Source organism: Spea bombifrons, chromosome 7 (genome assembly GCF_027358695.1).
Source record: "Spea bombifrons isolate aSpeBom1 chromosome 7, aSpeBom1.2.pri, whole genome shotgun sequence".
NCBI lineage: Eukaryota > Metazoa > Chordata > Amphibia > Anura > Pelobatidae > Spea > Spea bombifrons.
In genome coordinates, this window is record NC_071093.1 from 29166188 (window position 1) to 29193576 (window position 27389).

Genomic DNA, 27389 nt, shown 5'->3' on the forward strand with positions numbered 1-27389 from the left:
AAATCATTTTCTGAGCTGAAAATTATATAGTATTTTAGAACTATTTTTCCGTGTCTATGTATAAGTGTATGTAGGCATGAATGTCTATGTGTAAGTGTGTGAGGGCATGCATGTCTATATATACATGTATTTAAGCATTGTAACCTGATCATACTTATCAACAACACACAAGTGAAAGAAAATGCATGCAAACATTCCTTACAGCAAAAGATAAGTGAGAATTATGATCACCTATGTTATATGCTATAACTATAATTGTGATGGGTCTTCCCAAATCCACCTATCATGTCCTCATTGCAAACAAACTGTATGTAACAAAAACGCAGCGGTGGGTAAACCTTTTATTCCAAGACAAAATGACTAGAGGTTGTGTAACATTGAGGGCCACAACCCCCATCAAGTGAACTGTTTATTTCACTGTCATACTTTACAACCCACCAAGCACCAGTGACACAATTTACTAATGGCAGATAGCATCCATACAGAATGATAGTTTTGGTTATAACAAATCACTTTTCCTGAATATAGCACCAATAAAAATCCTATGTTGAACCTCTACAGTACTAGGGTGCATCACATGGCAGTCCGTGTACATACACATCTGAATACTCACATATTTCGCATGCACAGCCAGAGGTGTTGAAATGATGCACCTTTTTACTGTAAAAATGCTAAATTAGGGATTCGTGTGTTTTTTGCTAATTTCTAATTTAATTTAAAAAATGAAAAGAAATTACAATGCGTATGTAAAAAAAAAGCTTCAAACCAAATGTGTATATTTGTGCAGATTCTCAGACTCTGCACTGCCAAACACAAAGGAAATGTACAACTCTTTTTATGGTCATGGGCCATGAGATTGTATTTTAGGCTTCAAATGGTTATTTGATATTCACAGTTATCCTACTGCATGAACACACAGCCCTATTGGAATCTTTGTAAGTGTATTTCATTTCAATAAAATTTCTGATGATTTTACAATTATCATAAGAAACCTTTGCGCACATTTAGTTCTTAATAGGTTTGAACAGCTGCAAATCCCTGCACCATAGACTTTCCAACTTATTGAAACCCTGGATTTAGTCCAAAAGGTGTAAACATCTCATTGTGTTTGGGAAAGCTTCACTTGGATGAAGAGAAAACCTATAGTCATTTGGATCCCAAAGCATGTAAAGACCTGAAGTTTGAATTGTTGTGTGCACTGAGATGAAATCGTATTGCGCACTAAACGAACCCTCTATGGGCACCAAATTGGGTATGCTAGAACTGCATGTTAACAAGGAAATTAATATAGGAAATATATTTTTCTTTGTTAAATATGGTTCTTTATGCTCCCCTTCCTGCTTACCTATACATTGTGTAGCCCCACTCATGTAGACCACACAGTTCCACCATCATCACCTTTTACCCATCCAATAAATTCTCTTGCAGCTTTTTCCCACATTGCATGGCCATTTTGTTTATAAGCTGTTTTATCTAGAACACATGATCTTGTGACACTTACCAAATATTTAGACTCTATAATAAAACATTGCAAGCCAAACCAATTTTTTTAGAATGCACTGGCATGTTGGTATATATGCACAAACAAATTAACTCTCATGCCTAACCCTTAAAGGTCCAACACAAAGGTCATTAAACTAACCATGGCATTCTAAAAATTGTAATGTTACTTTTTGATGAGTGTTTAAATCAGTATTTGAGGAAAGTACACGAGATGAGTTGATTGCAATCATCTTATCAATATTTCTGATGATACATTTGTGGGTCAAAGAATGAGTATGAGGGACTGTGAGGTTTAGGGTGGGATTTCTGGGAAGCAGGGATGGTATCCCCCAATTATAATCTCAAGATACAATGTCTATGGGATACAGTCTCAGGCTTGGTGTGTCATCAGGTAAAGAGCTGCTTGGTCTATGCCCCTACTGGTTTGGGTTGAGGGAAACTCTGCGTGTGACGGTCTGGTACAGAACACCTCTAAGAAGAGAAGGATAATCAGGTATACGGAAAAGGTTTCTGTCAGGGAAAGGTGCAGTGATGTCTGCTGGGGCACCTGTCAGCAGAATCCTAAGGTTAGCCTCATTAGGTCGACTGCCCACGGCCAAAACAGAGATCTCTATACCCGCTGCCCGTGCTTCCCGAACTGCCTCTAGGAGATTATCTTCTTGATCTGTGTTTCCATCAGAGAAAACTAGTAGCTTCTTACTTGCACCAGGCATGGCATCTTCACGATAAAGTTCGGTTAATGTACGCAAGGCTGCTCCCAGATCTGTGGCACCATTCATGAATTCCATGTTGTCCACTGCTTTCACAACTTCGGTATAATTTGACAGGAACTGAACTTCAACCCTTTGCTGAGTAGGTCCACTGTACTGCATCACAGACAGACGTACAGAGTCCAGTGCTGGACTCTTAGCAGTGAGGAAACGTTCTGCAACACGCTTTATAAAGCTCTTGCTGGTCAGGAAGTTTCGACTGCCTACACTGGCAGAACTGTCTACAAGCAGAGTGATATCAGCTGGAACCTGAAAAGAAACTGTAAAAAAACACTTCTTAGCTAATGAATAAGACTTAGTTGTGTCCATCATAAACACCTAACAATCACACACACACAGTGCCACACTGTAAGACACACTCAGATCATCTAGTCTTCTAATTTGCCTCATTACGAATATATATAGCGTTATTGTGTCGCAAAAGTGACAGAAGCGTTATTATCTGCTGCACTGGATTTTTAATGCCCAACTATACATAGTCAATAGTCAAATACTCACTGGGGCAGGTATAATCTGGGCACTTCTTCTCTGTAAAAAAGAATTTATAGAATCACAAATCAGAAAAAGCAACTATCATAATACATTTATTTACAACAAAGTGTAAGTATTTCTCATTTTAGCAAATCAGTCAAAGGATTTCCATGAACTAATGATAAATCTATGGGGTTAGAAGCATTGTATTTCTATTAAGGCTCCATGTTATACTCTTTATGACATATGAATCAGATCACCTAGCCCTAAACAAGCCTGGCTGTTTATGTATCATTGTTTCTGCTGTCTCTCACCTTTGCAAATATGAGCAGTTACATTGTGAAGGAAGGCATCATCTAGGAGCTCTGCATAACTTGTCCTCTGCAAGGACAAGCCCTGTGTGATCGCTGGCCCCCCACATGATATTTCCTCAAGCTGGTCTGGGTTAGCGGCAGATTGGAATATGTCACCCACCCCTAGTGAGACCACCTGTCCAAGAAAAAAAGAGTGGAGTATTATCGTCATGCTACTGTGGGAGCACCTTGGGAACAACTCAGACTTGTACGGAATACTACTTACTGGAGTGACCTCACACAGTGTATTTAGTGGAGTTTTGTCTCTCAAGATGTCAGAGTGGCCATCAGTCAGCACCAATGCCACTCTCTTATCAGATGCAAACCGTTTAAGAAGATTGTCCTTTGTAAAAGCAAGTGCCTCTCCTGTCCATGTTCCACCTGCAATCCAGCCCAAATTCTTCACTGCTCTATAGACAAAATGTTATATATATGGACACATTATTATAGTTAATAGTTCAATTTGTTATAATTAACTCTAAGACTGTCCTGGGTATTTATGGGATTCAGCCTGACGTGCTACATTGTGATAACTTCTTTCATTATGTAAATAAATAAATAAATATCACCTTAGCTATGGTGTCACATATACACAATACAAAAGTTTATTTTAATATAGCGTTCTGTCTGCTGTATTTAAATATAAAGACGCTGCAGTTTATTCACTTTCATCATTTCTGGGTTACTTACTCCTTTAACTGGCCAATAGACTGGATATTGGCATCTCCCATGGCCACAGATTCTTGAGTGTTCCCATGACTGTATTGTACCACCCCAACCCGAGAGTCCCCAGAATCAAACTGTAAAGAGAAGATTAAAGAAGGTAATCAATAATAACAGAAGTACATAAACTAAAATCTGAAACGTATGGTGTTTTTTTATACTTTCAAATTAAGACAATTTTAATACTGTTGTGACACTAACTGAGGTGAAACTGCATGAAATGACCTTGTAAAAGAGCAGTTTATAAAGAATGGGAGTTATTTAACTTGTAACACAGCTCGTGTATTGTTTTTCCTGTACGTGTTAATGTTTGTGAAGAAGAACTTGGTAGAAACAATCACTTACTCTTAATCAACTATATCTTAAACAACAAGTGAAACCCATCGTCGGCTGTAAAGTATCGTACAAAACTACCAGAAAAACCGACGGTGTATGTTTGAAACCATGTTAAAGAGGCCTTGCTAACAGTTTTTTTTATATGTTTTTCCACAGGCCGCATAGTAAACTAAAGCAGGATCTTAAGCCCTAGTTCCTGTGTCCTTCAGCACGTGATGCTAATGACAAAAATGGTCTAGTGATACAGCAGACATGTAACTGGGAGGTCTTACCTTAACGTGTTCATCCCGGGCCAGACGATCAATGACTTTTATAATAAATTCTTTGGCTAGTTGGAAGTTAGAATAACCAATACTCTCCGAACTATCAACCACAAAGAGGACATCAATAGGACCACAGATGCATTCTGAGGGAAGAAATGCAGACAGGATTATTTAGGATTTTTACTTCACTTGAGATTGTAGAAGAGGGAGGAGAAAGGAGATCATCCAGGTTTAATCTTTCTGATAGGTAACCATTAAATAGCAATGTTGTCGGTGGAAGAGAAATGTGATAGTTGGAATTAAGAGCAGATGAAATAAATATACTGAGCAATACACAGAGGCAACATACTCACCACAGCAAGCTGGAGGAAAAAACAAAATACACAATTAACAGAATTATAAAATCAGCTAATAAGCAAAATAAAATTCTACAAACAATTTAATCTGGAATTTTCTCATAATATAAAGCATGTATACATTGGAGAATAATAATGAATTGCACAGACTAGTACCCTATCTACCAGAGGTGCAAGTAAGGCTACGCAATTTGTAGTTCTGGATTCAACAGGCTCATAATAACACCAATTTTTAAAATAAACTTGATACTCACAGCACATTTTCATTATAATATCCAGAATCTCACACTCCTGAGAAAGACACAAAATATTAATCACATCCAAAATAATCATATTAATATACAAAACAGACAGACACTCAAGCTAACCATGTGGGCTAGTACAAAGCCTTTAAATACAGAAGACATTTACAGATCTTGTTTCTAAATGTGTGGCATTTTAAATGATGTGTTTCCTATAATTGTTTGATGAGATCGCTATTAAGGTTGAGTATTCCCTACCAGGAAGATGTGATATAAGGCACAGACTCTCGAGCAACCATTACTTATTCTCACAGTCACACTGTGGTGGGCGGCTTATTGGGTCAAGGGATAATTTGGCAACAAAAATATAAAGTGACTCACATCCGGGCCTGGGGGTCCTGGAGGTCCTTGTGATCCCTGTAAGGGAATATGGTTTGTGTAAAAAAGCAATGATAACACAAAGAATATATACCACAAACACACACTTAAACTGATTACGATTCTTATTATAATCAGTATGATATAAATCCCGAGTATTATCCCAAGCCTCACTGCACGGAAATCCTGCCATAGCTATTGGCAGACACACAGCGTTATCCTGAGCAAACCCATGTTTAGACAGAATAAGAGTAGCTTTCCTTATAAAGCTGGGTTACTGCACAGCATCCGAATATGGAGATCTGACAGATACAATCCAAAAGTCTGTGTTACTTACTGGTGGTCCCTCTGATCCTCTGTAGCCTTTTGCTCCTTTAGCACCAACTGGGCCTGGAATTAGATTCTGAAATATGGCACAAAACAAAACACATTTACATTTACTTATCCAACTGTGTCTGTCATTCATTTATAATACAACAATAAGAAATGCAGTTGGCTAAATGTGGATCTGGGCCATGCTATATGAGAAGATTAGTTTGTATCTCTGCATTTATTCCTGGGAATTCTGTATATTGATCATTGGGTTGTCTTCTAAATTATTCTCCAATTTTTGTCAGCATACCAACATTACTGGGAGCTTTAGCAGGTGAAAACAGATCAATGTCTAGTCTCTAATGAAAAAAATAGATATACACAAAGATAAAGTAGCTAATATGTGAATACTTTTGGATATATAAACATATATATAAAAAAACAGTCACCTAATGTCAGCAGATACAAAGAATGGAACATTGCAAATGTTTATGTCACGCATCTAAGCTCACATGCTGTGAAACGAATGAGCAAAAAAAATACCCGTGTAACCCTAGTTTCTTACAACAGTTTAAGCAGCTGTTGTAAGCCTTGATACCAGGTGTAAGTCATATATATATATATCTACTCACAGTTCCATATATTCATATAAATCTAGAAAAGAGTTGTGAATGGAAAACACTGCCATCGAACGCTCTTTGTTTTGCAGCAGTACTATAGGCCAACATGTTGTCTTCATACTCACATCCTCGCCAGGGTCTCCAGGCTCTCCCTCATCTCCTTTTGGTCCAGGATACCCCTTTGTTCCCTGCAGAATAAAAATGGAAAACAATTGTATTCCTTTTACTTTCCATAAATAAAAAGGACAGTGTCTACTCTTGGTACAAAACAATCACTTACATTAGTTCCACGTTCTCCACGAGCTCCGGGATAACCCTGAAAAACAATGACAAAAGAGATACAGGGAGTTTTACTTTATCAACAAGCTAGAAGAATTCCATGACCAATGACATTATACACCTTCTGAAAATTAAAATCTAATTTACAGCCCTCAGATCTATGTTGCCCACTTTCACATTCCTTTAACGAAAATGAAAACCTCACCTGGAAACCTTGGAATCCATCAGTGCCATTTCCTGGAAGGCCATCTTCTCCCTAATTAGACAAATAAATAATGTATTTTCATGTTCACCAGACCAGTGCTCTACATTGTATAACAATAACAAATTGTGGCCCACAGAAAAACTTTAAATTACAATTTAATTTTGCCACTGCAATAAATCAGTTCTTAAAACCGAACACAAATATTTCAAGGTCCTCTGATTCTTCTTTGTACACAAAAATATCTGCTCTAGATATATAGCACGTGTCTCCATGTTGTAGTGTATATATAAGCCTAATTGCCTACCCTGATCTTCAGATTAGACGTACACTCATCCTGATGTGCTCTGTCTATACCCTGTCCACTACATGGAAAGTACTCAAGCACTTCTGGATCAACTGTCTGGATAGTTAATAGTCTGGATTGTGGATTGTTTTCAGGCATTGCATACAATAGTACATTTTACTGCAACATACACCCCCTCTCCATGTCCATATCGTACATACAAAAAACAGATGCAAGTGTGTTTATTTACAATATCCGGCCCTCTGCCCTGCAGATGCAGCCCTGATTCAAACCCATCACCTCAACACATACAACACAGAAACTGAAAATTTAACGGCAGACAAGAACCATTTAGCTCATCTAGTCTACTCATTTTAGAAAGACTCTCAGACCTTTAGCAGTCCTTGGTTTTGTCTTAGACTTTGAATAGCGTTATACCTATACATGTATTAGCACACCGCATTTTGCCTGGAGACTCTGGGTAAAGCGCTGCTTCTTCGGGTCACTAAGAGGAAACTCTGGGTTGCGGGAGCTCTTTTGCAGCACACAACCCACTCCACTCATGGACAGGACCACCTACTGACGTCGCCTGGACGGTTCACTGACGTCAGTGGGATCTCATAACCGCAAGGAGGGCTCCAGGTACCCAGAGCTAGAAAACTCACAGGTATGTATATTAGCCTCCACCGTTTCTGATAGGAGGCTATTTAACTACCACCCTCTCAGCAAAGTAAAAACCCCTTATATAACGTCTAAAACGTAACATCACATATTTAGTTATGTTACATTAGTGATACAGAACTTCAGCCTACTGAACTGATCACACCAAACAGCTCCTTTGTGTACATAACGCTCCCCTTTTAACATTTCTCTAAAACATTTGTCTGGCTTGTAAACACATTCCCTTCCATTCGCTTTAAGGGAAGTTATTCTACACATCGACGGAGCACAGAACACCACCACCTCCCCTCTTCTGTAGCAACACTCACCCTCTCTCCTGCCACTCCCTGCTCTCCGGGTAATCCTTTTGCACCTCTTGGTCCTTTAGGCCCCTAAGCAACAAAAAATAATAAAGTAAAAAACATGTAGAAATAAAAGGAAAAAAAAAGATTTATAGTTAATGGGAAACAGGAGACACAGGAAACAGCTGCAGATGATTCCAGTTTAATACACATGCCAGGGAATCCAGCGGGAATCACAAGCAACTCATTAAATCTCAATCTGGACAATTGTCCCCCTGCTTTGGTAGCACTTCCAAGCTGCTTGCTGGGCACATAAGTCAACTCACACTGTGGTAAGGGTGAGTGCATGGTGTACTATGAAGTTTGGAGGGCTCACGCAGGAACACAAAGCATTATACCCTGTAGAAAGCCGTGTTCTTGGAATGCATTCAAGAGTACTAAATTTTAGTATAAACTATAAAATGCAATGCAGATTGTAAATCGAGGAGAAATAAGACACGCAGCATGAAGCACAAATCATTTGGTATGCAAGGATTTTTTTGTATGTACTAGGGGATATTTCATATTTACACTCACTTTAGATGGTAGTGGTGACCAATGCCACATTTAGCACAAAACCGTTGTATATGAAGACAATATGTCTATTGCCATTTGATGATTCATTAACCATTTATTTGCCTGGACAACTAACTGTAAAACACAGTGTGACCAAACTTTAATATCCACAGTAAGTTCCGCTATTTTATTATCTTTCAGTTGAAGAATGAAGAACACCTGTGATAAAGTAAATAGCCGAACAGGGGTCACAGACCCTGCTACATCCATGTTATGAAGCAGATTTTGTATTGCACGTTACCTATGGTAGGTTACCTCTGTTCATTACAAATAGTAGAGCACACTGGCACTGAATGAGAGAAAAAAAGGATACTAACCTCTGGTCCAGGAGGACCTTCATCACCTCTGTACCCTTTTGCTCCCTCGGGTCCAAGTTCACCCTACAAAAAGAAAGGAAACATAAGAATTAGCTGCTCAATGTTATCTTGGAAGGACTATCACGTGTGCAAAGAGAATGTTGTACTGATGTTACTGAACACCAGTTAGTTTAAATCTGGACAGGCAATCCAGAGAAAAAGAAAGCAGGATGAAGACAAGGAAGACAATGATAAGGGGCATTCTGATCATTCTCTGCTCTTATCAATCAATGTCTTCACATTATCAAAAAGTAAATGGAGCTAAAACCATGGCGACAGATGGTAATATAGATAGAAAATATTGTAAATATAAAATAAATGAGAGAGAAGAACAGGTAGGTGGGATTAGAGGTGAAGATTAGAATAGGAATAAGAAATATTATATTGTTTATTCTAAGACATGTTCATTTTGCTGTATGTTCAAAAAGCTCTCATTTTGCTGTATGTGCATTGATTTTTTGACACTATCAAGAACAAGATGAGGATCCAAAAGAATTGAATGAAACCAGAAACTGTCAGAAAACAGGGGGTAATCTACAAAAGATTAATTACTAGAAAGAAAGATCTTTAGAAACCAAAAGAGAGCAACAGCAGAATTCCACTGTTCGAGGGTTTCCATTACGCAGGGAAACACTGATAACAGAGGTGTCATTTAAGATAGCAGCGGTAAAAGTAATCCAGAGTGAGACCTGATGGAATGATTCAGCTGGAGACACCAAACGTCACCATAACACATAGTGGGAGGGAAGACCACAGAAATGTGAAAACAGTCAAACAGTTATCCAAAATACTCAAATAAAAACATTACTTTTCTACAAGCAGTAGTCATCTAAATGTCTATGTCGAAATGTCTTAATTGTACACTTCATTTTTGTAACTATTTTATTATATCTTTTCATTTGACAACACTGAAGAAATGACACTCTGCTACTATGTAAAGTAGTGAGTATACAGCCCGTATAACAGTGTAAATTTACTGTCCCCTTAAAATAACTCAACACACAGCCATTAATGTCTCAGCCATTTTCCCTCCCCGGTGTGATGTAACTTGTTAGTGTTACAAGGTCTCAGGTGTGAATGGGGAGCAGGTGTGTTAAATTCGGTGGTCAATGGAAGTTCAACATGACACCTCATGGCAAAGAACTCTCTGAGGAACTGAAAAAAAGAATTGTTGCTCTACATAAAGATGACCTAGGCTATAAGAAGATTGCCAAGACCCCGAAACTGAGCTGCAGCACAAGACCATACAGCGGTTTTACGGGACACGTTCCACTCAGAACAGGCCTCGCCATGGTCGACCAACGAAGTTGGTGCACGTGCTCAGCGTCATATCCAGAGGTTGTCTTTGGGAAATAGACATATAAGTGCTTCCAGCATTGCTGCAGAGGTTGAAGGGGTGGAGGGTCAGCCTGTCAGTGCTCAGACCATACACCGCACACTGCATCAAATTGGACTGCATGGCTATCGTCCCAGAAGGAAGCCTCTTCTAAAGATGATGCACAAGAAAGCCCACTGAAGACAAGCAGACTAAGGACATGGATTTCTGGAACCATGTCCTATGGTCCGATGAGACCAAGATAAACTTATTTGGTTCAGATGGTGTCAAGCGCATGTGGCGGCAACCAGGTGAGGAGTACAAAGACAAGTGTGTCTTGCCTACAGTCTAGCATGGTGGTGGGAGTGTCATGGTCTGGGCCTGTCATGGTCTGGGGAGCTACAGTTCATTGAGGGAACCATGAATGCCAACATGTACTGTGACATACTGAAGCAGAGCATGATCCCCTCCCTTTCGGAGACTGGGCCGCAGGGCAAGCTGAGGGTAAAGGTGATGGACTGGCCAAGCATGTCCCCAGCCCTAAACCCTATTGAGCATCTGTGGGGCATCCTCAAACAGGAGGTGGGGGAGCGCAAGTCTCTAACATCCATCAGCTATGTGATGTTGTCATGGAGGAGTGGAAGAGGACTCCAGTGACAACCTGTTATGGAAATATACAGTAGTTTTGGAATGCCCCCTCTGCCAGTACAATATGCCCATGTTTTTGGCTTTGTGTCATCAAGTTATTTATTATTGGCACACAACTTGCAAAGAAACCAACAGGAAAACAGTGCCTATAGTATTTTTCTAAAACCTTTCAACTACTAGGTTGCCCAATAGGTTGAATTTCACTAGGCCACTGGCTAGACCACTAATGGGTCTCCATTATTCAGTGGTGTCAATTACAACTCATCCACCCTTCCTTCTTCTTTTATCCCTTGTACCAATAGATGTGTAACCTCAAAAAGCATTGGAAAATATGAATCCAGTCAGGAACAGCACAGTCCAAGTATTGGATGAATGTGTAAATATCAGTGGTACTATAAACATATAAAGCAAACTGAAAAATATCTGCTGGAATGGCCTAGGACACAAAAGTACCAATTATGTTAAAAGTTCCATGTCCTATTTTCTTTTTTAGTTCAGAGGAGGACTAATCACTGTGCAATTATTATATCCTGGTATTTTGTTAATGATTTTGTCTGTAAATGCTTAGCCTCTGACTATTAAACTTAGAGAACCATGCTCCTCCAAACCCTTGTGGTTTTTTTAAATATGGGAAAGTCAGTATGACAGAAATTCCCAGTTGCATCCTGCTGATAAGAAAGAGCAAAACAAAAACATTTAGAAATCATAAAAAGTACAAGATGGAGATCTTGTACATATATATATATATATATATATATATATAGTTGAATGTTAATAAAAAATAAAAAAAGGGAATTTGTAGAGAAGGAAAAAAAGGCATAATGAAATATTTTGGAAATCATAGAGATTACAAACCTTAACTTAATCCTGTTCGCACAATAATCATAAGGTAAACTATTTGGCTTTCTATGTTCATACATTCATGGACCCGAAAATAAAGTAACTAACATAAAATACGATTGTCTCAGTGCTTCTGTATAAATCTTGTCCACGAATGCCTACTTACACAGAGTGGAGACATAGCATCCACAAATACTTGTGTATTATTTAGTGTTTGAAGAAGGTGATAACTATACATCATGTTATATGGGAGCAGATATCATGAGCTAAAAGGAATGCTTGTCAAGCGCTAAGCTAGATCGCTTTACCTTATAGAGGGCTTGCTGATGCTGACCATGTAATGTTGATAACAGGAGATCATAACCACCTATAAATGTACTTGCATACATTAAGCTTGTAGACAATCTAAATATGGAACATTGATACAGCTGTATTAGTCCAAGTGAAGATATAGTCTTTAGCTAATGTGATACCTTTGATTGGACCAACATATAAAAAGATGTTGAGTCACGTAACACTTCAGGACATTAGAGGACTCTTTTCTCATGAAGCCTACACAAGAAGTATCTAAGGTCTATTATGTGACTACATGTTTTTATGTTGCCAAAAAAAAGATATCACCTTCAACTAAAGACTCTATCTACACCATCTGAACACACTAATGTATTATATGGTAGGATAATGTGCTTATACCATATGTTTGGTTTCACTGTAACCTAGGGTGATATGAGAAGCCCTAGAGATATTCTACAGTAAGAATACCCCTCATAATGTATAGTTAATCTTGTTTCGCCATCCATTGATGTAAAAAAGGATACCGAAAATAATATTTCAATACTTTAAAATAAGCACATATGTTAACATAATGTGTCTTACTGGATCCCCGCTGGGGCCAACTGGTCCATCTCGTCCTTGGTCACCTTGCTGTCCTGGTTCACCCTACAATCAAAAATGAAATTTAAAGAAACAATAAGGTAAGGCTTATGGTAAAGAAAAAACCCTTATTGGGGAGAGGAGGGAAATTTGAGTATTGCACCCAACAAAAACCATTTAGTGGAGAATTTGGTTACATTGTTACATACAAATTACAACACTCATGTTAGACATGCAACCAATAACACATTTTTAGTGTAAGTTAAAAAAAAACTATGTAAAACTCCATTTATTGACAAAACATTGTGTATCCATACATGGAGTTTCACAATGTTTTCGATCACTTGCATACACTGAAACACGCACACATATAATAAGCATCTAACATGATATACAGTACATATAAATATGATACTGATTCAACTCGCACATACAACTGTGCTTCATACACTCATGTGTAAGATTCACCATTTTTAAAACATTACCCTGTCTCCTCTGGGTCCACGTGCTCCAGACACCCCAGGAGGGCCACGCTCTCCAGGTCCTCCCTGTAAAGATTAATCAATTTAAGTGAAACAAAATCAAAAATATTTCATAAAATCTTTCAAACGTTTATAACGGTAGTGTTTGATGCTGCATCTCTTCTTTAGTGGTCTAAGCAGACTACAAGTCTGGCATTTTAAGTATAAAAAGTAGGGTTATAGCTGAGAGTGCTTCTATTTGCAATTACATTCCATTTTAATCTATGAGATCTTGGTAGAGGCTCCCAAACCTTTTGTAGTGACGCCCTTGTGTCATTAGGCATAAGCAATGAGTCAATGGGTCCATAGTTCTAGGCCAGTGGTGTCCAACCTGCGGCCCTCCAGCTGCTGCAGGACTACATCTCCCATAATGCTCTTTGGACACCCCTGTTTTAGGCCAAGGTGGGCTTTGTGTGAAATAAGTGTCAAGAAAACTTTGTTCCCTTTCTACTATGTAAAAGCAAGCAACAGTATTTATATTATTAACCTAATATAGTATAATTCACAATTAGGGTTTTCTGGACCTATACCAAACCAGTCAATATGTATGCATGTAAGGAAATTACAAAAATGTTTACAATTGGCTTTGCGAGAACCAATAATACTATGGTTAAAACAGAGGCACAGATACTGTAGAAATTTGTTTTGGTGTGAATGAAAACATCATACACATCATAAGGAATTTAAGATAAAGATATCTACACAAAAGATCACTACAAAGTGCCTAATTTCTTATTTTGGAACATTACATGCTACAAAGCATTCTATAACTAGTTTATGTCATGAATCTTACCCTTTCACCTGGAGGCCCATCTAATCCAGCATCTCCCTATAATGACAAGAAACATACATGTCTCAGGAAGGTTTGAAGACATTAGTTTAAAATTAGTCGGTAAAGAGATCATGTAGGTCACTCACCTCATCCCCAGACTCTCCCTTCTCTCCAGGTGCACCATTTGTCCCTGGATCTCCCTGGAAAACAAAGGAAACAAGGAATTTACCAACAAAGCTTACAATGAAACTTAGTATAATTAAATTGGACATTCTCTTGGAATTAAAGTTCAGAGGACTACTCAAGGTCTGTTAAAAGGGAGAGAGACATCTTATGCATCACAGTTTAATCTGAATTTTTGAGTGACGGACAAGTTAACAAGCACATAGGTGTTCTTGTCTGGTAGGACACCACCATTTATGACATAGGGCCCTTCAAATAACCTTGATCTTGAAGCCACATTTTTGGTGAATATTATTTCTCTGCTTCTTTTAAACTAGATTTTTCTTACCTTGTCTCCTGTATTTCCAATGCTCCCAGCTCTACCTGCAACACCTGGAATTCCTGATTCTCCCTGAGAAAAGGAAACTTGATTACTTAGACAGAAACATTTACTGTGATTTCTTTGCAATGCATTTGTCCTCATGTGTTGTTTTTGGACATCAGGTTTCTTCCATACATTTACGCTGCTTTCTCTCTATTATAACCCCTTCTTGTGTTTCAGTCAGTATACTTTGACTTGTATATTAAGACATTTCAAAAAAGAAGACTGAAACTCACCTTGACTCCTTTGGGTCCATATGATCCAGGATCTCCTTTGGGTCCAGGTGACCCTGGTTCTCCCTATTAAGAAACCAATATTACTAACCAGAAAAATTGTTATATCATAAAAAGGACAACACATTCAAAGCCAAATACACAAAAAATATGACAACAAACTGCCGTTTTGCTTTCTTCAACATACAGAGATTCACATACTGATCTTCACGACACAGACTAGTGACAGACTTCTAAGACTTCAGGTTTAACTCTCCTTACTTCAAACCCAGGGGATCCTTTGCATCCAGAGAGTCCAGAGAATCCATCATCCCCCTTTTAGAAAGAACAAAAATATTTTAGTAAAACAGACAAAACACTTGCTTCAAATGCGACATGTACGCAATATGAGTGCAAATTTCAGAATGTGTTTGTTTATTGTGTATTTACGGTTACATATATTGTATTAGTTTTCGTAAATTATGACAGCTAATGTATTGTTAATTACAATCATTTCACATATCATCTAAATTAAATTGGAGACGTGCGTATGTAATAAAACATCAATAAGCTGGCAATGGAAAAGAAAGTTGCTCTCATTTGCCTGCATATGCAGGTAGACCACTGTAGTGTCTTCAATAACAAAAATGAAATAGCAAATATGGTAACTTGTGTGATTGAATGCATTTGTTTAGATAGTATATATGTTTGGGTGTAAATATGTGTAGTTTTCATGCAAATAAAATGAATACTAACCTTCTGTCCATCAATTCCATCAACTCCTCTCTTGCCTTTATCACCCTGTACAAAAAGATGAACGTATTACAGAGCTGTAAAACGAATCTAGGTTGGCGGAACAGTGTGTGTGAGGGAGGACCGCAATGTTAACTAATAACAGGAAAATTCAGACTAATTTGCGAGCATCTGTAAAGAGACTGGTTGCTCTCTCACTGTTCATGGTCGAGTTACTGATTGAACAAGAATGTTACAATGAACTCAATACAGTAAGAGCTGTGATTTAGCAAAGTCAAATAAGTGTATTCGCAATAGGGGAGCAAGAATAAACCATTGGGGGCTTGGACAAATGTTTAAGAGTCTGTCTAAGACACAGCAGTTTGTTGAACAGGTATAAAGATGACACAGAGACGGCAAGAGAAGGGCCTGCAGCAATTCAAGGTTTGGCTGTCAGATGTCAAAAACGGAACAGGGTAATTTCCGTCGGTAGTAGTGGCTGGTCAGTCTACAGAGTCAAAGTTGTACCTAAAAGTATGTGCAAACACAATGAAAAGGTACTACCTGTGTCTCATAATAGTCAATGTGCAATCAGAGACTGGATAGACTGCAGGGGCCTGATTAGGATTATAGAAAATTAAAATGGCTAGAATAATAAACCCTGTTGCTCAACATAATATAAAAGTCAGTACTTACTTTTGATCCTTTGGCACCTCTTCCACCCTGTAAAAAGATGACATTGCATAAAATAAATATTCCATACTTTTCTCCTGCCTGTAGTATTCTTGTGTTCTCTGAGTAGGAACTCATTTTTCTCTTTCTTATTTTCTCATCTAAAGCCCTGGTTCCCTTTATGTGTTCTTCTCATCTCTCTTTTGTACCCACAATCACTCTTTCCTATTCGGTTCCTTAATTTCGGATTTAGCAAGGGTGTGCTTATCATATTGCTTATTCTACAAGCCTAATGTATAAGTATACGTTTATTTATTCCTTTTTACATAGTCTAAATTATTTCTCAGGCTGTCTGTTCCATTGTTTCATCTTTGTAAATAAGGTTGGTTTATATTTAGAGTTTGTGTCTCACTTTATTTTAATACCGGTTACTACATGAAGACAACCTCTTAATATAATGAAGTGAGTTAAATATTATCATGGTGCTTATGACAAATTATGTTTAGATATTATTAAATCTTCATGACATGAGAAAAAAACAGTAACCGATGAATGTTCGTAAGATAAACTTAGATGGGAAATATGTAGGCCATACGGACAAAAATCTAAAATATGAATAGTTTACCTAGAAACGTGTCTGTCACATGTAAAATAGTACATGTGCTGGTATATGTTCAAGGTACAAAGAAAATATGCATAACAATGTCAGTTCTAAAATATATAAATGCTTCAAAGAAATATGATTGAAACAATTACTGTGATGATGGAGGCTTTGTTTACTGAAACTCTGAGAACATAATCATTTGGAAATGGTACTAATCCTAGACAGATGTAAGACCCGCCGTCACATGCTGCTGATTACATGAAACATACAAATAGATTGTTGACATAGCGTGATGTTATATGTAAGTGTAAGCAACAAGTTTCATTTATTTCAAAAATGAAATGGAACATGTACGAATACAACATGCTACAGTTTGGAAAGTACAGTGGGCATAAATAATGAACTTACAATTGCGAATATCTTTGATTTTGTTGATACTTAATAAAATAGCATCTATGTTATAACGCACATTTGTGAATTTTTAAATGTGTTTAAACTTGTAGCTACATAGATGGTTTCCAAGGATTTGTTATGTGACCTCTATATATATCCACAGCATAACGTTATATTAAGAATACAGACTGTTTTCAGTCCTAACCATTGTATTTAAGACACGGAGGGCTATTCCCCAAGTGTTTTCAACTCCCTAATATATCAGTGGATATTATGAAGGGCACATCTCAGTGAGCTTCTCCTGCAGTAAGAGCTAAATCGATCCTGTATAAATCATAGTTTAATCAGTGAGGAAAGTTTTAAGAAATCTCTCATATTACCCATTCATGATGCAGGGCCAATGTAGATCTAATTGCAGGAAGAAGTCACTGGGGTTTCACTTAAGAATGCATAATGATATCAGAGAAACATCTGAGCCCCCTGATCTTCATGTTCATGACTCTTCAGATACCCAGAGTTCCCGCTCAAAATGGCCAGCTCATACGATAAAATCTTTGCTAACTGTTCATGGACATATCTTGAGGATTTTCTCTTAATTAAATGCGCTGTTCTATCTGCTATGCTAGATGTAATGATTTTGTAACTAAATACACAGCATTAGAAGCATCATTCCTAATGCTGTGGAACACTCAGACCTTCCTCAGAAATAATTATCCAATCATGTTAAAAAGTTGCCTCAACCAATTTATTGAATGCTGCCCTAGCAACCAAAACAACTTCTTAAATGTTTCTGTGTTTTTTATTAAACTTCATACACAAACAAACACAATTCTGGGTCTACTAAAGTAAAAATTTTCCTATAAAGTGCAAGTAATGTTTTGTTTCAGTAAAACAGCACCTTTCAGATATACTATTAGTGTTCTTTTATTTTTCTCCTGGATTTATCATTTAATGGTCCTTTCTAAATGATCACTCGGTTCACCTCCCAATTACAGGTACTCAGTTCCCCATTTAACAGATCATTTATGCATAATCTGGGTTCTTCTATGTCTAGGTCCGCTCTATAAACTACAGATCTAGAGATAGGTGCTTATGTTGTGAGATTTCTAACATAAAATGTGTTCAACAATACAATAGAATGCCAAGGTACTTCTTTTTAACTCACCTTCTCGCCTCTTACACCTTGATCACCCTACAGAAAAAAGAGCATAAAGATTTGTGAGAATATGTTCAAAAGCAACATTGAAAGGTGGTTCATGGTGATGTTTACCTTCATTCCCTGGTATCCAGCAGGCCCAATATCACCTTGTCTTCCCTGTAGACAAAAAAAAGAGTGTCAGAAATACAGACAAGCTTTTTGAGAGATTCCCTTACGGAGTTAAGTGACATGGTTTCTGGGTTGTCATATTTTAGCGAAGCTTTGGATTGAAAGTGAATGTGGCTGAAAGGAGTACCACTCACACCCTCTTTCATGGTGGTAAACATCAACCAGCATCATTGCCTTATGTGGTTCTGGAGGATTAAAAAAATGCTGATTGGGGAGTTGCTGTTCTGAATCTAGGGCTATACAAACCACATGACATGCCCTGATAATAACCAATATTATCTACAGTGTCTACTTAAAGGATCTGAATACAATCCTTACTGCCCTTAGGCCCACATATTACAGATGTATCTACAACCTTTCAAAATCAAATCATTTATAGTAAAGAGATTCTGGGGTATGAAAGTGGGTAATTGGGTACAACCGAGCTTTTACATTTTTAAAATTTAGGAAACATAATATAGTGATTAGTACTGTCTTTAGATAACCTTTTGGTATGAAGTGTGCCAAGTGGCTTAGCTTAGTGTATAGTCTGGTGACCAGCGATACCAGTGGGTCATACTGTACTCACCGGATCTCCTGACAACCCAGGAAGTCCTGGAAGTCCTGGCCGCCCATTTTCTCCCTGTAAGTGCATATAAAATAAAAAAAATCAGTCAGTGTGTAATATGTATTGTTTTATATATATATATATATATATAAATATATATATAGAGATATACATATAGTGCTTGCCGTATGTTGTGACCCACCTCAAAACCGGGAGAGCCTCTATCTCCTACTGGGCCTCTTGGAGGCTATGGTAAAAACATAAAAGGAGTGAAATATTAAAAAAAAATTAAAATGTCCAACAAGCATATACAATAATACAATGATACACATTCTAATTAGGCAGTCATAGACAAACCTAAGAACTCGCCGGATTTTGCTCGAAGACTCTAGGTGAAGTCCTGCTTCTCCAGGTCACAGCCCAAAATCTCCAGGTTGAGGAAGCAGTGTTTAGACACGCCTCCCTCCCCGCCTATTTCCCATTCCTACCCCCATACAAATATAGAGCAGTTGGACTAGCCATGCCTATGGCCCAAGCCACTGATGTAATCAGCCCCACCCATTCAACAATGTCAGCCCCAACCACCAATGTCACTGGGCTATCTAGGGAGCAGGAGCCTGGAAGTTCCCTAGTATAGTAGTAGAATCATATGATAGGGTCGAGATAACACAAGAATGTCTGCTTCACCATATGTCTAGAAAATATATTTCTCAATTATTAATAATTCCTATCCTGTGTCCTTGTAACTTCATTTTGATAGTACTTTAGCAAAAAAAAACATTTAGTCTGTAATAGCTCAATATCATGCTTCACTTTTGTTCTAATATTCTTTAAAAAAATAAAAAATGTAGCTACAAAAAATATATATAAACAGTAATAAGAGTAATCGCTTTTTATAATCACTCACCCGACACTCATAAGAGCAGCACTGTGACAGGGAAAGAAAGAGAGAAAGATAAGTAAATCATTATGTGTAACGGTAATATATACATGGCATGGAAAATGTTTTGCTGTTTTGTCTATTATATCAATAGATCAGATCTGTAGGACTCACCCCATGCTCAGCGTTAATTTTCTGAAAGAAAAGAAAAGATTCATTACTCGCTATGCAATGGATCACGATGTTACTAGAAAGTATCAGCAGCGTTACCACCGAATATTTACCATATAGTCAATGAGAGGCATTTTATTATTTGATAAGTGAACAATGTTCAATATTACTAATATGTACTTATGATGATATTCCAGTGTATCTGCCATTCCTATTACTGAGGAACGACCCAGTGTTACAGCAAGGTATGTCAATTCATGCTGTATCAAAGTTAAAGCACAGCAAATTTCAGCATTGGAGTGTATTGCTGAAGTAGCTTTAGTGACTTTATTCAATACTTGCTCTTTACTGTACATAAGTAATTAGCTAGTACATGCACCATACAGACCCTGCCTGTCATCAGAAAGATACCTAACTTTGTTCTGTATCGATAAGTACTAGAAGAGGGTAATATGCAATGCACGTTTGATGTAATATAAGAGAATACTTACAATGGTATCTATAATGGCATCAATAGTACTGTCTATCTCCTGAGCGGTGAGTCCAGTGGTGCTAGTAGCAGTAAAGTTCTTGCGGTAGTTTGGATCAGATGCAATAACGCTAAGACGAGGTTCCTTAAAACAAGAACAGATAATAGTGAGTAAGGATGCTCTTACATCTTAGGGGCTAATGTGCTACATCTAAGTTCCCTTAGACATAATTTTTTGTGTGAAGGTATCAAATGGATTAGCCATAATGAAAGCCTACCAGATGATTTGGTGAAATTGCAACAGAAAAGATTTTTATGCCCAGTTGTTTGGCTTCATTAGCAGCATCTTCAAGTCCCCCACAGGGTTCCTTGTATCCCTCCAAGGGGTGTCCATCTGTCACCACAATTAGATACTTATTCTCTCTCTGGTGGGAACCTCTATAAAGAAAAAGATGTCATGTATATTACAGTTATGCCACAGCTACATGATTAGAGAAAACCCGATAATGAATTGAACCATCTGAAAAGAGAGAATCAGGAGAAGAAAATATGCAGCAGAAGGACAAAGCGAAAAATATTATTTGGTGGTAACTCCATGAAAAGAGAGAACACACAATAATTTCCCCAAAAAGCTTGAACATGAATGTTTTTTGCTATACCAACCCAATGAGGACCTCCTCAATGCCTCTTCTGATGGCACAGTCAGTGTGAGTTCCTTTCCCAATGTATTCAACTCTTCTTACACTTTCTTTAAGGGCTTCTTTTTCATTGGGTAGACGGCTAAGTCCACGAATAAGTTTCACTTCATCACTGTAGTGCAGAGCACCAGCATTCCACACAAGGTTCCGATCACAACGGTAATACCTATAACAAGATGAAAAGTGTAGAGATTTATCATATACAATACCCCTACGGTGAAGCAATGGCTACAAGCTACAGTGTGAGATGTCATCACAGGGTGATAATACTCATATACCTGGATGTCAGTTTGTCTATAAATGTATTGGTAAAATCCTTGACTTGATTCACCAAGGTCTTGAAAGGTTTCACACGGAGAGCAACACTTTCTGATGTATCCAGCACAAAGAAGATATCAACAGGACAATCTAAGGATAGACACAATTACATAAATCAGCAAATGTCACCTAAAAGTGATTATTAGGCTAATTGAGTGTAACTAGTCGGTTTGGTTTATTGATGTCTACATTATATATCAATACATCTCTAGGTAAAACACACAATAGCTGTTCAATACACAATGAAATGGTTGACGCACAAATACCTATTTGTAAACTCTATGAACCAGAAATTTTAAGAATGGAAAACGAGGGCCGCAAAATGACCTTGTGGTGTACACCATCCCACAATTATCTATTTATAAATTTACACATTCCACAGTGAACCTATCTTAACTAAATAAAGCGAGACAGAGCAAAAAGGCCAGTAGAAATGTTGTTGATCATATTAAAAATGCCACCTATAATTTTCAGTTAAGGTCCAAGTAATTCAAATTAGATCTGCCCAGGAAGCAATTAACTCTACTTATACCTTTGTATTCCTGTGGCCCAATATCTAAAACATTTCAGTCTCTACATTTTATTTTTTTAATAAATTAACCCTTGATAGGTTGTGTAACTTTCTTATTGTTCCTGGTGTCAGTGCCATATAAATGGTAAAATGTGTCCTTGCTATTACAAAAAACTTCAAACAAGGTAGAGATGCAAGAGTTTAAGGGAGTGAGGCGGTAATATAAGTGAGTATGTATGTATGTTGGCTTCAGTGTGTCAGCATGAGTGTGTGTTAGCATCAGTGTAAGTGTTTGTGTTAGTGTGCATGTGTGTGTGTTAGTGTCTATGTAAAGTCTTCCCCTGAGCTATATCCAGTTTGCGTATCGTACTGATTTCAGTCTTTCAAGGACTTTTCTGGTCTTTAAAGCTACCTACCAGGTTATTTTAAATAGCAGCACATCAGTGCTAAGAGCTTGTTACACAAGGTTTGTCTTGGCACAATCAGCTGCGTGCTCTATATGTAGGACCAATCTCGTAGGTGATCACACAGCTGGACTGCTTCACCAACTGCTCATTACGCCAACTTTAAGTGGTAGCAACATAGCAATTACATGTGGCAACATTTTTCACTGGAAATGAAAATGTTATTCAATGACCAGAATGATGAATCTAACTGGCTATACCACTAAATGATCAGTGTTTTAAGAAGTTACGAATACTCTAGGGTACGCAGTATAATCCATGGCGGATACAGGGATCAGTGTCATTCATTAACTACTAATGTGTCTCTCATTAAAACTCTGGTAGGTGTCCCACTCACTTTTAGTACAGGCGGGGAGTTAACCAGGAAAACCGAAGCCAAAGAAGCACACAATTGTGTCTGTGAGGCGGTGACATTATGGTTACAGGACACTGAAGCGTCACAAATTGTATATGTATAGAGTGTATTTTTCCCCCATAGGTCTTACAGAACAATTGCTTCAGGGTCCCAAAGCTGCGAGGGCCCAGCACCTCTCCTGTGACATAGCACCGGCAATGATGCCTCTTTCACTGTCATTGGCACCAGAAAATGACATCATTTTAGTGACAGCGACAGCAAAGTGAGGGAGCTACAGGTCACAGTACTTACAGGATGTGGTCTGTAGCTCCTTCACTGACATCACGTGACAGGAAGTGACACAATTTGCGTCGTTTACCGGAAGTACTGTGGCCTGCAGCTCCTTCACTGTGCTACGTAATGGAAAGTGACATCATTTCCATCCATGCAGTGCCTGTAAGGGAGCATGAAGGACATCCGGGAGGCAAAGTGTAGATATGATGGGAGGGGTAGCAAGAGGGACTCTCTTTGTCTAACTGCTCCAGGGCCCCAAGTGCCCTAATCAGGTCTTGGTAAAACATCTGCTAATACTATATTAAAGCACAATCCACAGAATGGAAAAAAAACTATTTCTAGAATAAGATCGGCTCTTGTATAAGAATAAGCCAGGCGGTGATTTACTTTTGAAGCAATGCTTTCATGTTTTTAATGTATGTTAACTGCATGCAAATACATGTTCTTCAGTTATTGGCATTAGAAAACTTGACTTCTGTCTCATTGAATGTCTCTCCTTGTTTTCTCTCCTGAAATAAGTCTTAGCATTAGTATGTAAACTTCTTGCGCATGCTCAGCGGGCCAGTCCCCATTTTCAACCACTGTCCCAGATGGCTGCCCCAGTGTCCCACTTATGCAGACAATGAGGCATGAGTGGCTATTTAAGGAGGTCCTTTGATCTCCACTGAAAAACCAAGAGAGCTGTAAAATAAATAATAACACAGACCTCCATTCTAGCTCCCATGTGGACACTTTGTGACACTCTGGAGCTGAGCCTAGCAAGGTGGCTCTTCTTCAGGTAAAGAAGGTGATGCCCGCCCCACCCAAGCCCTGCCTACTTACCGGGCCAGGCCCCACCTCACTCCACACCTCCAACACAGGTGTCCTGATTTGGACACCTGAAGCTTTGGGTCGGATGTGTAAGAAGCACACTTCATTATGCTCTCTTGTGTCAATAGAGAAGACGGGTGAGAAGTTAAATGAGACAGATGTCTTCTTTTCTAACTCTAACTTAGCATAAAAATAGGGTGCCTGTAATGCCCCTTTAATATACATTATTGTTGGGGGGGCACAAAACTGTGCCTTCAGCTAGACATTCAGGGCTGTGTCAAGCAAGTGGCTTGCTTCACAGCCAGCAGCACATGCTTTTAGGGCTGATGTAGCATTCGAACCAGTAATCCGTCCATATTCGCACTAAATTACTACAGATGATCTATTTAAGAGGCCATACCTGTATGATAAGGTAGCAATCAAATGAAAAGCTGAGACATTTCCCTCTGGGCCATGTTTAACGCCATCAAAACTCTGGTGCTACTTGAGTTCACTGTTCCATGTCAGTACAAATCTAGATGTACTTTGCAATATTACCTACTTAATAATAAAGCCATCGCTACTGCGGACTGCAGACACAGTGGATGGGATGATAATTCTTACAAAAATCTCAATTTGGGGTATAAACTATTTTACTTGAGTGTACCAAGCAACCCTGAGTGACAGTATGCAGAATTTTTACTGTGCTGAATTTTGAGCTGTAGCTCTAGAAAAATTGACTAAATACAGGTTGTGATAAATATATTCCTAATTTAAGGTAAGGTCTTTTTTATGCTCATTGCAAAACTTAAACATACTGAATACTGCCTTTCTGAGGGGCGACGTCAACGTACTATCCACCTTATTGTAAACAAGGCCACAGGTTGGGTGTTTTGCCATAAACTTAGCCTTGAAAAGCTGTTAATGCCGTTACTGCGCTCTTTTGTTTGAAAACAATGCAATCACATACTGTGTTACTCCGTTAGTTACCCAATTCTGTTTTAGTATAGAGATTAGCATCAATTGTATTGAAACTGCGACAGCCAGATGTCATTTTGAAGGCAACATGAAGACAGGTCATGTCTAAGCTCAGCACTCTTTTAAGAATGTCCCAATTCTCTATGAGTCCGGTACAATATGAGATGATTTAAGTAAAGATGATTTAAGTAAAGATGATTTAAGTAAAGAGCCCAAACTTAAAACTTTACAAACTTTTGTGTAATATTTCCTTCTCATGAGTTCAGCGATAGAACAAAGGGAGAGCAATGTCGCAAATCAGAGCTTGATATTACAAGTAACAATAATATGGCTCTTGGCATTATAGAACATTGTTTCTTATGTTTCCCATTTATAGTCACAAAATGGTGGATCCAGCCATCTTATTCTGTTCATACAGTATCATATTATTGTAATACAGCAACCGCATACATGAAAATATAGATGGAATGAGACAATATATATTTTATATGCACTGGCAAGTTGGCAAGTCCTCTTATGTTACACAACACCATCTGTTTATGAATACATTCAAATATCCTCATAAATAAATAGATATTTGCACACACATTGATATATATATATATATATATATATATATATATATATATAACAATAGCAGAGAGAACTATTGCTGAGATTTTGCCGCTGGTCTTTCAGTCTGTACTACAGTCTGTACTATACATTTGTACAATTTCTGCATAGTACATGCCACTATAGGGAGAGTAAGCCATTAAATGAAGCACTCCATGAGTTATATGAGTAGACAGCGCCCCCAAACACAATCAGGCAGAAATGAGAAATGCATCCAGCTTCTCTGATTCAGTGTGTAACAAATAGAAAAGTAACCCAAAGTATACAGCCCAAAAGTTAACATTTAAAATATAAAATCAATTGAACAATAAAGTAGGTAACAGTGAAAAGAATTGCATCTTGCCACATTAACTATAATTTACTAACCCCGACTGTTACTGTTAAACACTAGAATGGTATTCAAGGGCCGGGTTGGACATTAATATTTAATTGAAAAAGATACCAATGTTACAGCAACAACTTATTGTGAAACCGCCATGTGTTATATTGGGGTAGAAAGGCTGGGACACTGCACTGTTCCAAGTTTACCCATTACTTTGCGTAGACTAGAATGGGAGTAGTAGTCCTACATCAGAGGATGGCTACCACCAGTCCAACCTTTACTCAATTGTTTCCCTCAGTATAAAAACACTGCTGTATATTATATTAGAAAATAAAAAAATAATAATATACATTGTCATTTTTATATTTTAGTCTTTAGTATTTTTTGTTATGTTACATTTACAAACACATTTATGTATTAAAATATGCATTATTAAAATGTACAATACAGCAATTGACCATATATATATAATTGACCATAATCCTATAAAAAGGAGGTATAGGGAGCAGGAGGATATTTGTTTGTATGGCATTAAATTGTGAGCATTATTATCACACAAGAGAAATAAACAAATATTTAAAATAAACAATGTTCATCCAAGCATTGTTTTTCATAAAATGATAAGTAATTCTAAACTAGAATTAGTACAACTAAAAAGTCTTAAGTTAACATGAATCTATCATCCAAAAGCAAGCAACAGATGATGCCCCATGGAGAAGCAAGACCTGAGGACACCTTAGGGTGTGTGATATTTGGGTAGAAGACACACTGTGGGGATACTATAAACATGACCAGGTGGGTATTTAGGCGCAGAACCCCTTATTCTGAAAATGCCACACAGGTAATGTCCTTAAACATTAAAGTCCAGTCATTTCAAACAATGTTTTTTCTAAGGAATCCCTATGTGAGACGTTTTATTACCTTGGAAGGAGGATGTTCTGTCCACTCCAGGGATAATTATAGTGGATCCTTTACCCCCTGTGCCACCTTCTGGGGGTACCTTGATGCCCACCTGTTGGGTAAGACCACTCCCAATCAGCAGGAAAAGCTGGAGAAGGGTCAGCGGGAGGTCTCCCTGCAGCATCTTCATGATGCTCCCCTGGACTCCTGGACAACCAGGCAGAAGGGAAGAGATGGATTCGGTGAGCGCTGAGAATCCTGGTGAATGCAGCACACAGCACAAGGAGAGGAGAGACAAACTTCAGGGAGGGAGAGGAGGGGGGATTTCTGAGCACTACGGAAAGTGGGGGGTGCTGAGATGGGGAGGGTGGAGTGCTGGACTCCCAGAGGATGACTGTGAGAGAGGGAGGGCTAACACTGTGAGGTTGTAGGGAATAATGAGAGTATGGGTTGCGAACATGTCTCCAATGTGTGCTGTGTCCGCGGTAGCGATGGCTGATATGGGATGTGTTGTACATTGAGATGAATTTTATCAGAATTTGTGGAGAGGGTATTTGAAATACGGTACTAAGGGTAGGAGTAAGGATTGGTGGGCTTGATCTTACAGTGAGGGCACAATGCT

The 27389-nt window shown here is 38.2% G+C and overlaps 1 protein-coding gene across 1 annotated transcript; it reads right to left on the bottom strand.

Moving 5' to 3' along the window:
- Positions 1 to 327: 327 nt before the first annotated feature.
- On the bottom strand, positions 328 to 27053 carry COL6A1 (collagen type VI alpha 1 chain). Its single transcript, XM_053470632.1, has 35 exons — positions 26789 to 27053; positions 21524 to 21653; positions 21211 to 21411; positions 20826 to 20985; positions 20570 to 20692; positions 20082 to 20102; positions 19935 to 19955; positions 19230 to 19274; positions 19049 to 19102; positions 18424 to 18468; positions 18319 to 18345; positions 16181 to 16207; positions 15509 to 15553; positions 15035 to 15088; positions 14777 to 14839; positions 14508 to 14570; positions 14143 to 14196; positions 14018 to 14053; positions 13189 to 13251; positions 12707 to 12769; positions 8989 to 9051; positions 8084 to 8146; positions 6812 to 6862; positions 6608 to 6643; positions 6453 to 6515; positions 5733 to 5798; positions 5399 to 5434; positions 5030 to 5066; positions 4773 to 4781; positions 4429 to 4562; positions 3788 to 3897; positions 3324 to 3507; positions 3059 to 3233; positions 2772 to 2801; positions 328 to 2533 (listed from the first exon to the last, which is right to left on the bottom strand). Exons 1-35 carry the CDS (start codon positions 26955 to 26957, stop codon positions 1920 to 1922), a joined length of 3135 nt encoding a protein of 1044 aa, XP_053326607.1. The 5' UTR covers positions 26958 to 27053; the 3' UTR covers positions 328 to 1919.
- Positions 27054 to 27389: the final 336 nt, after the last annotated feature.

What these genes read in the sequence shown, in the direction of transcription:
- COL6A1 (XM_053470632.1), bottom strand. Translation starts at nt 26,957, where the DNA reads ATGAAGATGCTGCAGGGAGACCTCCCGCTGACCCTTCTCCAGCTTTTC. An exon ending in CTGGATACCAGGGAATGAAG is followed by an intron (nt 18,346 to 18,423) that starts GTAAACATCACC and finishes TTTTTTCTGTAG; the next exon opens with GGTGATCAAGGTGTAAGAGG. An exon ending in ATGGACCCAAAGGAGTCAAG is followed by an intron (nt 14,571 to 14,776) that starts GTGAGTTTCAGT and finishes TCCTTTTCTCAG; the next exon opens with GGAGAATCAGGAATTCCAGG.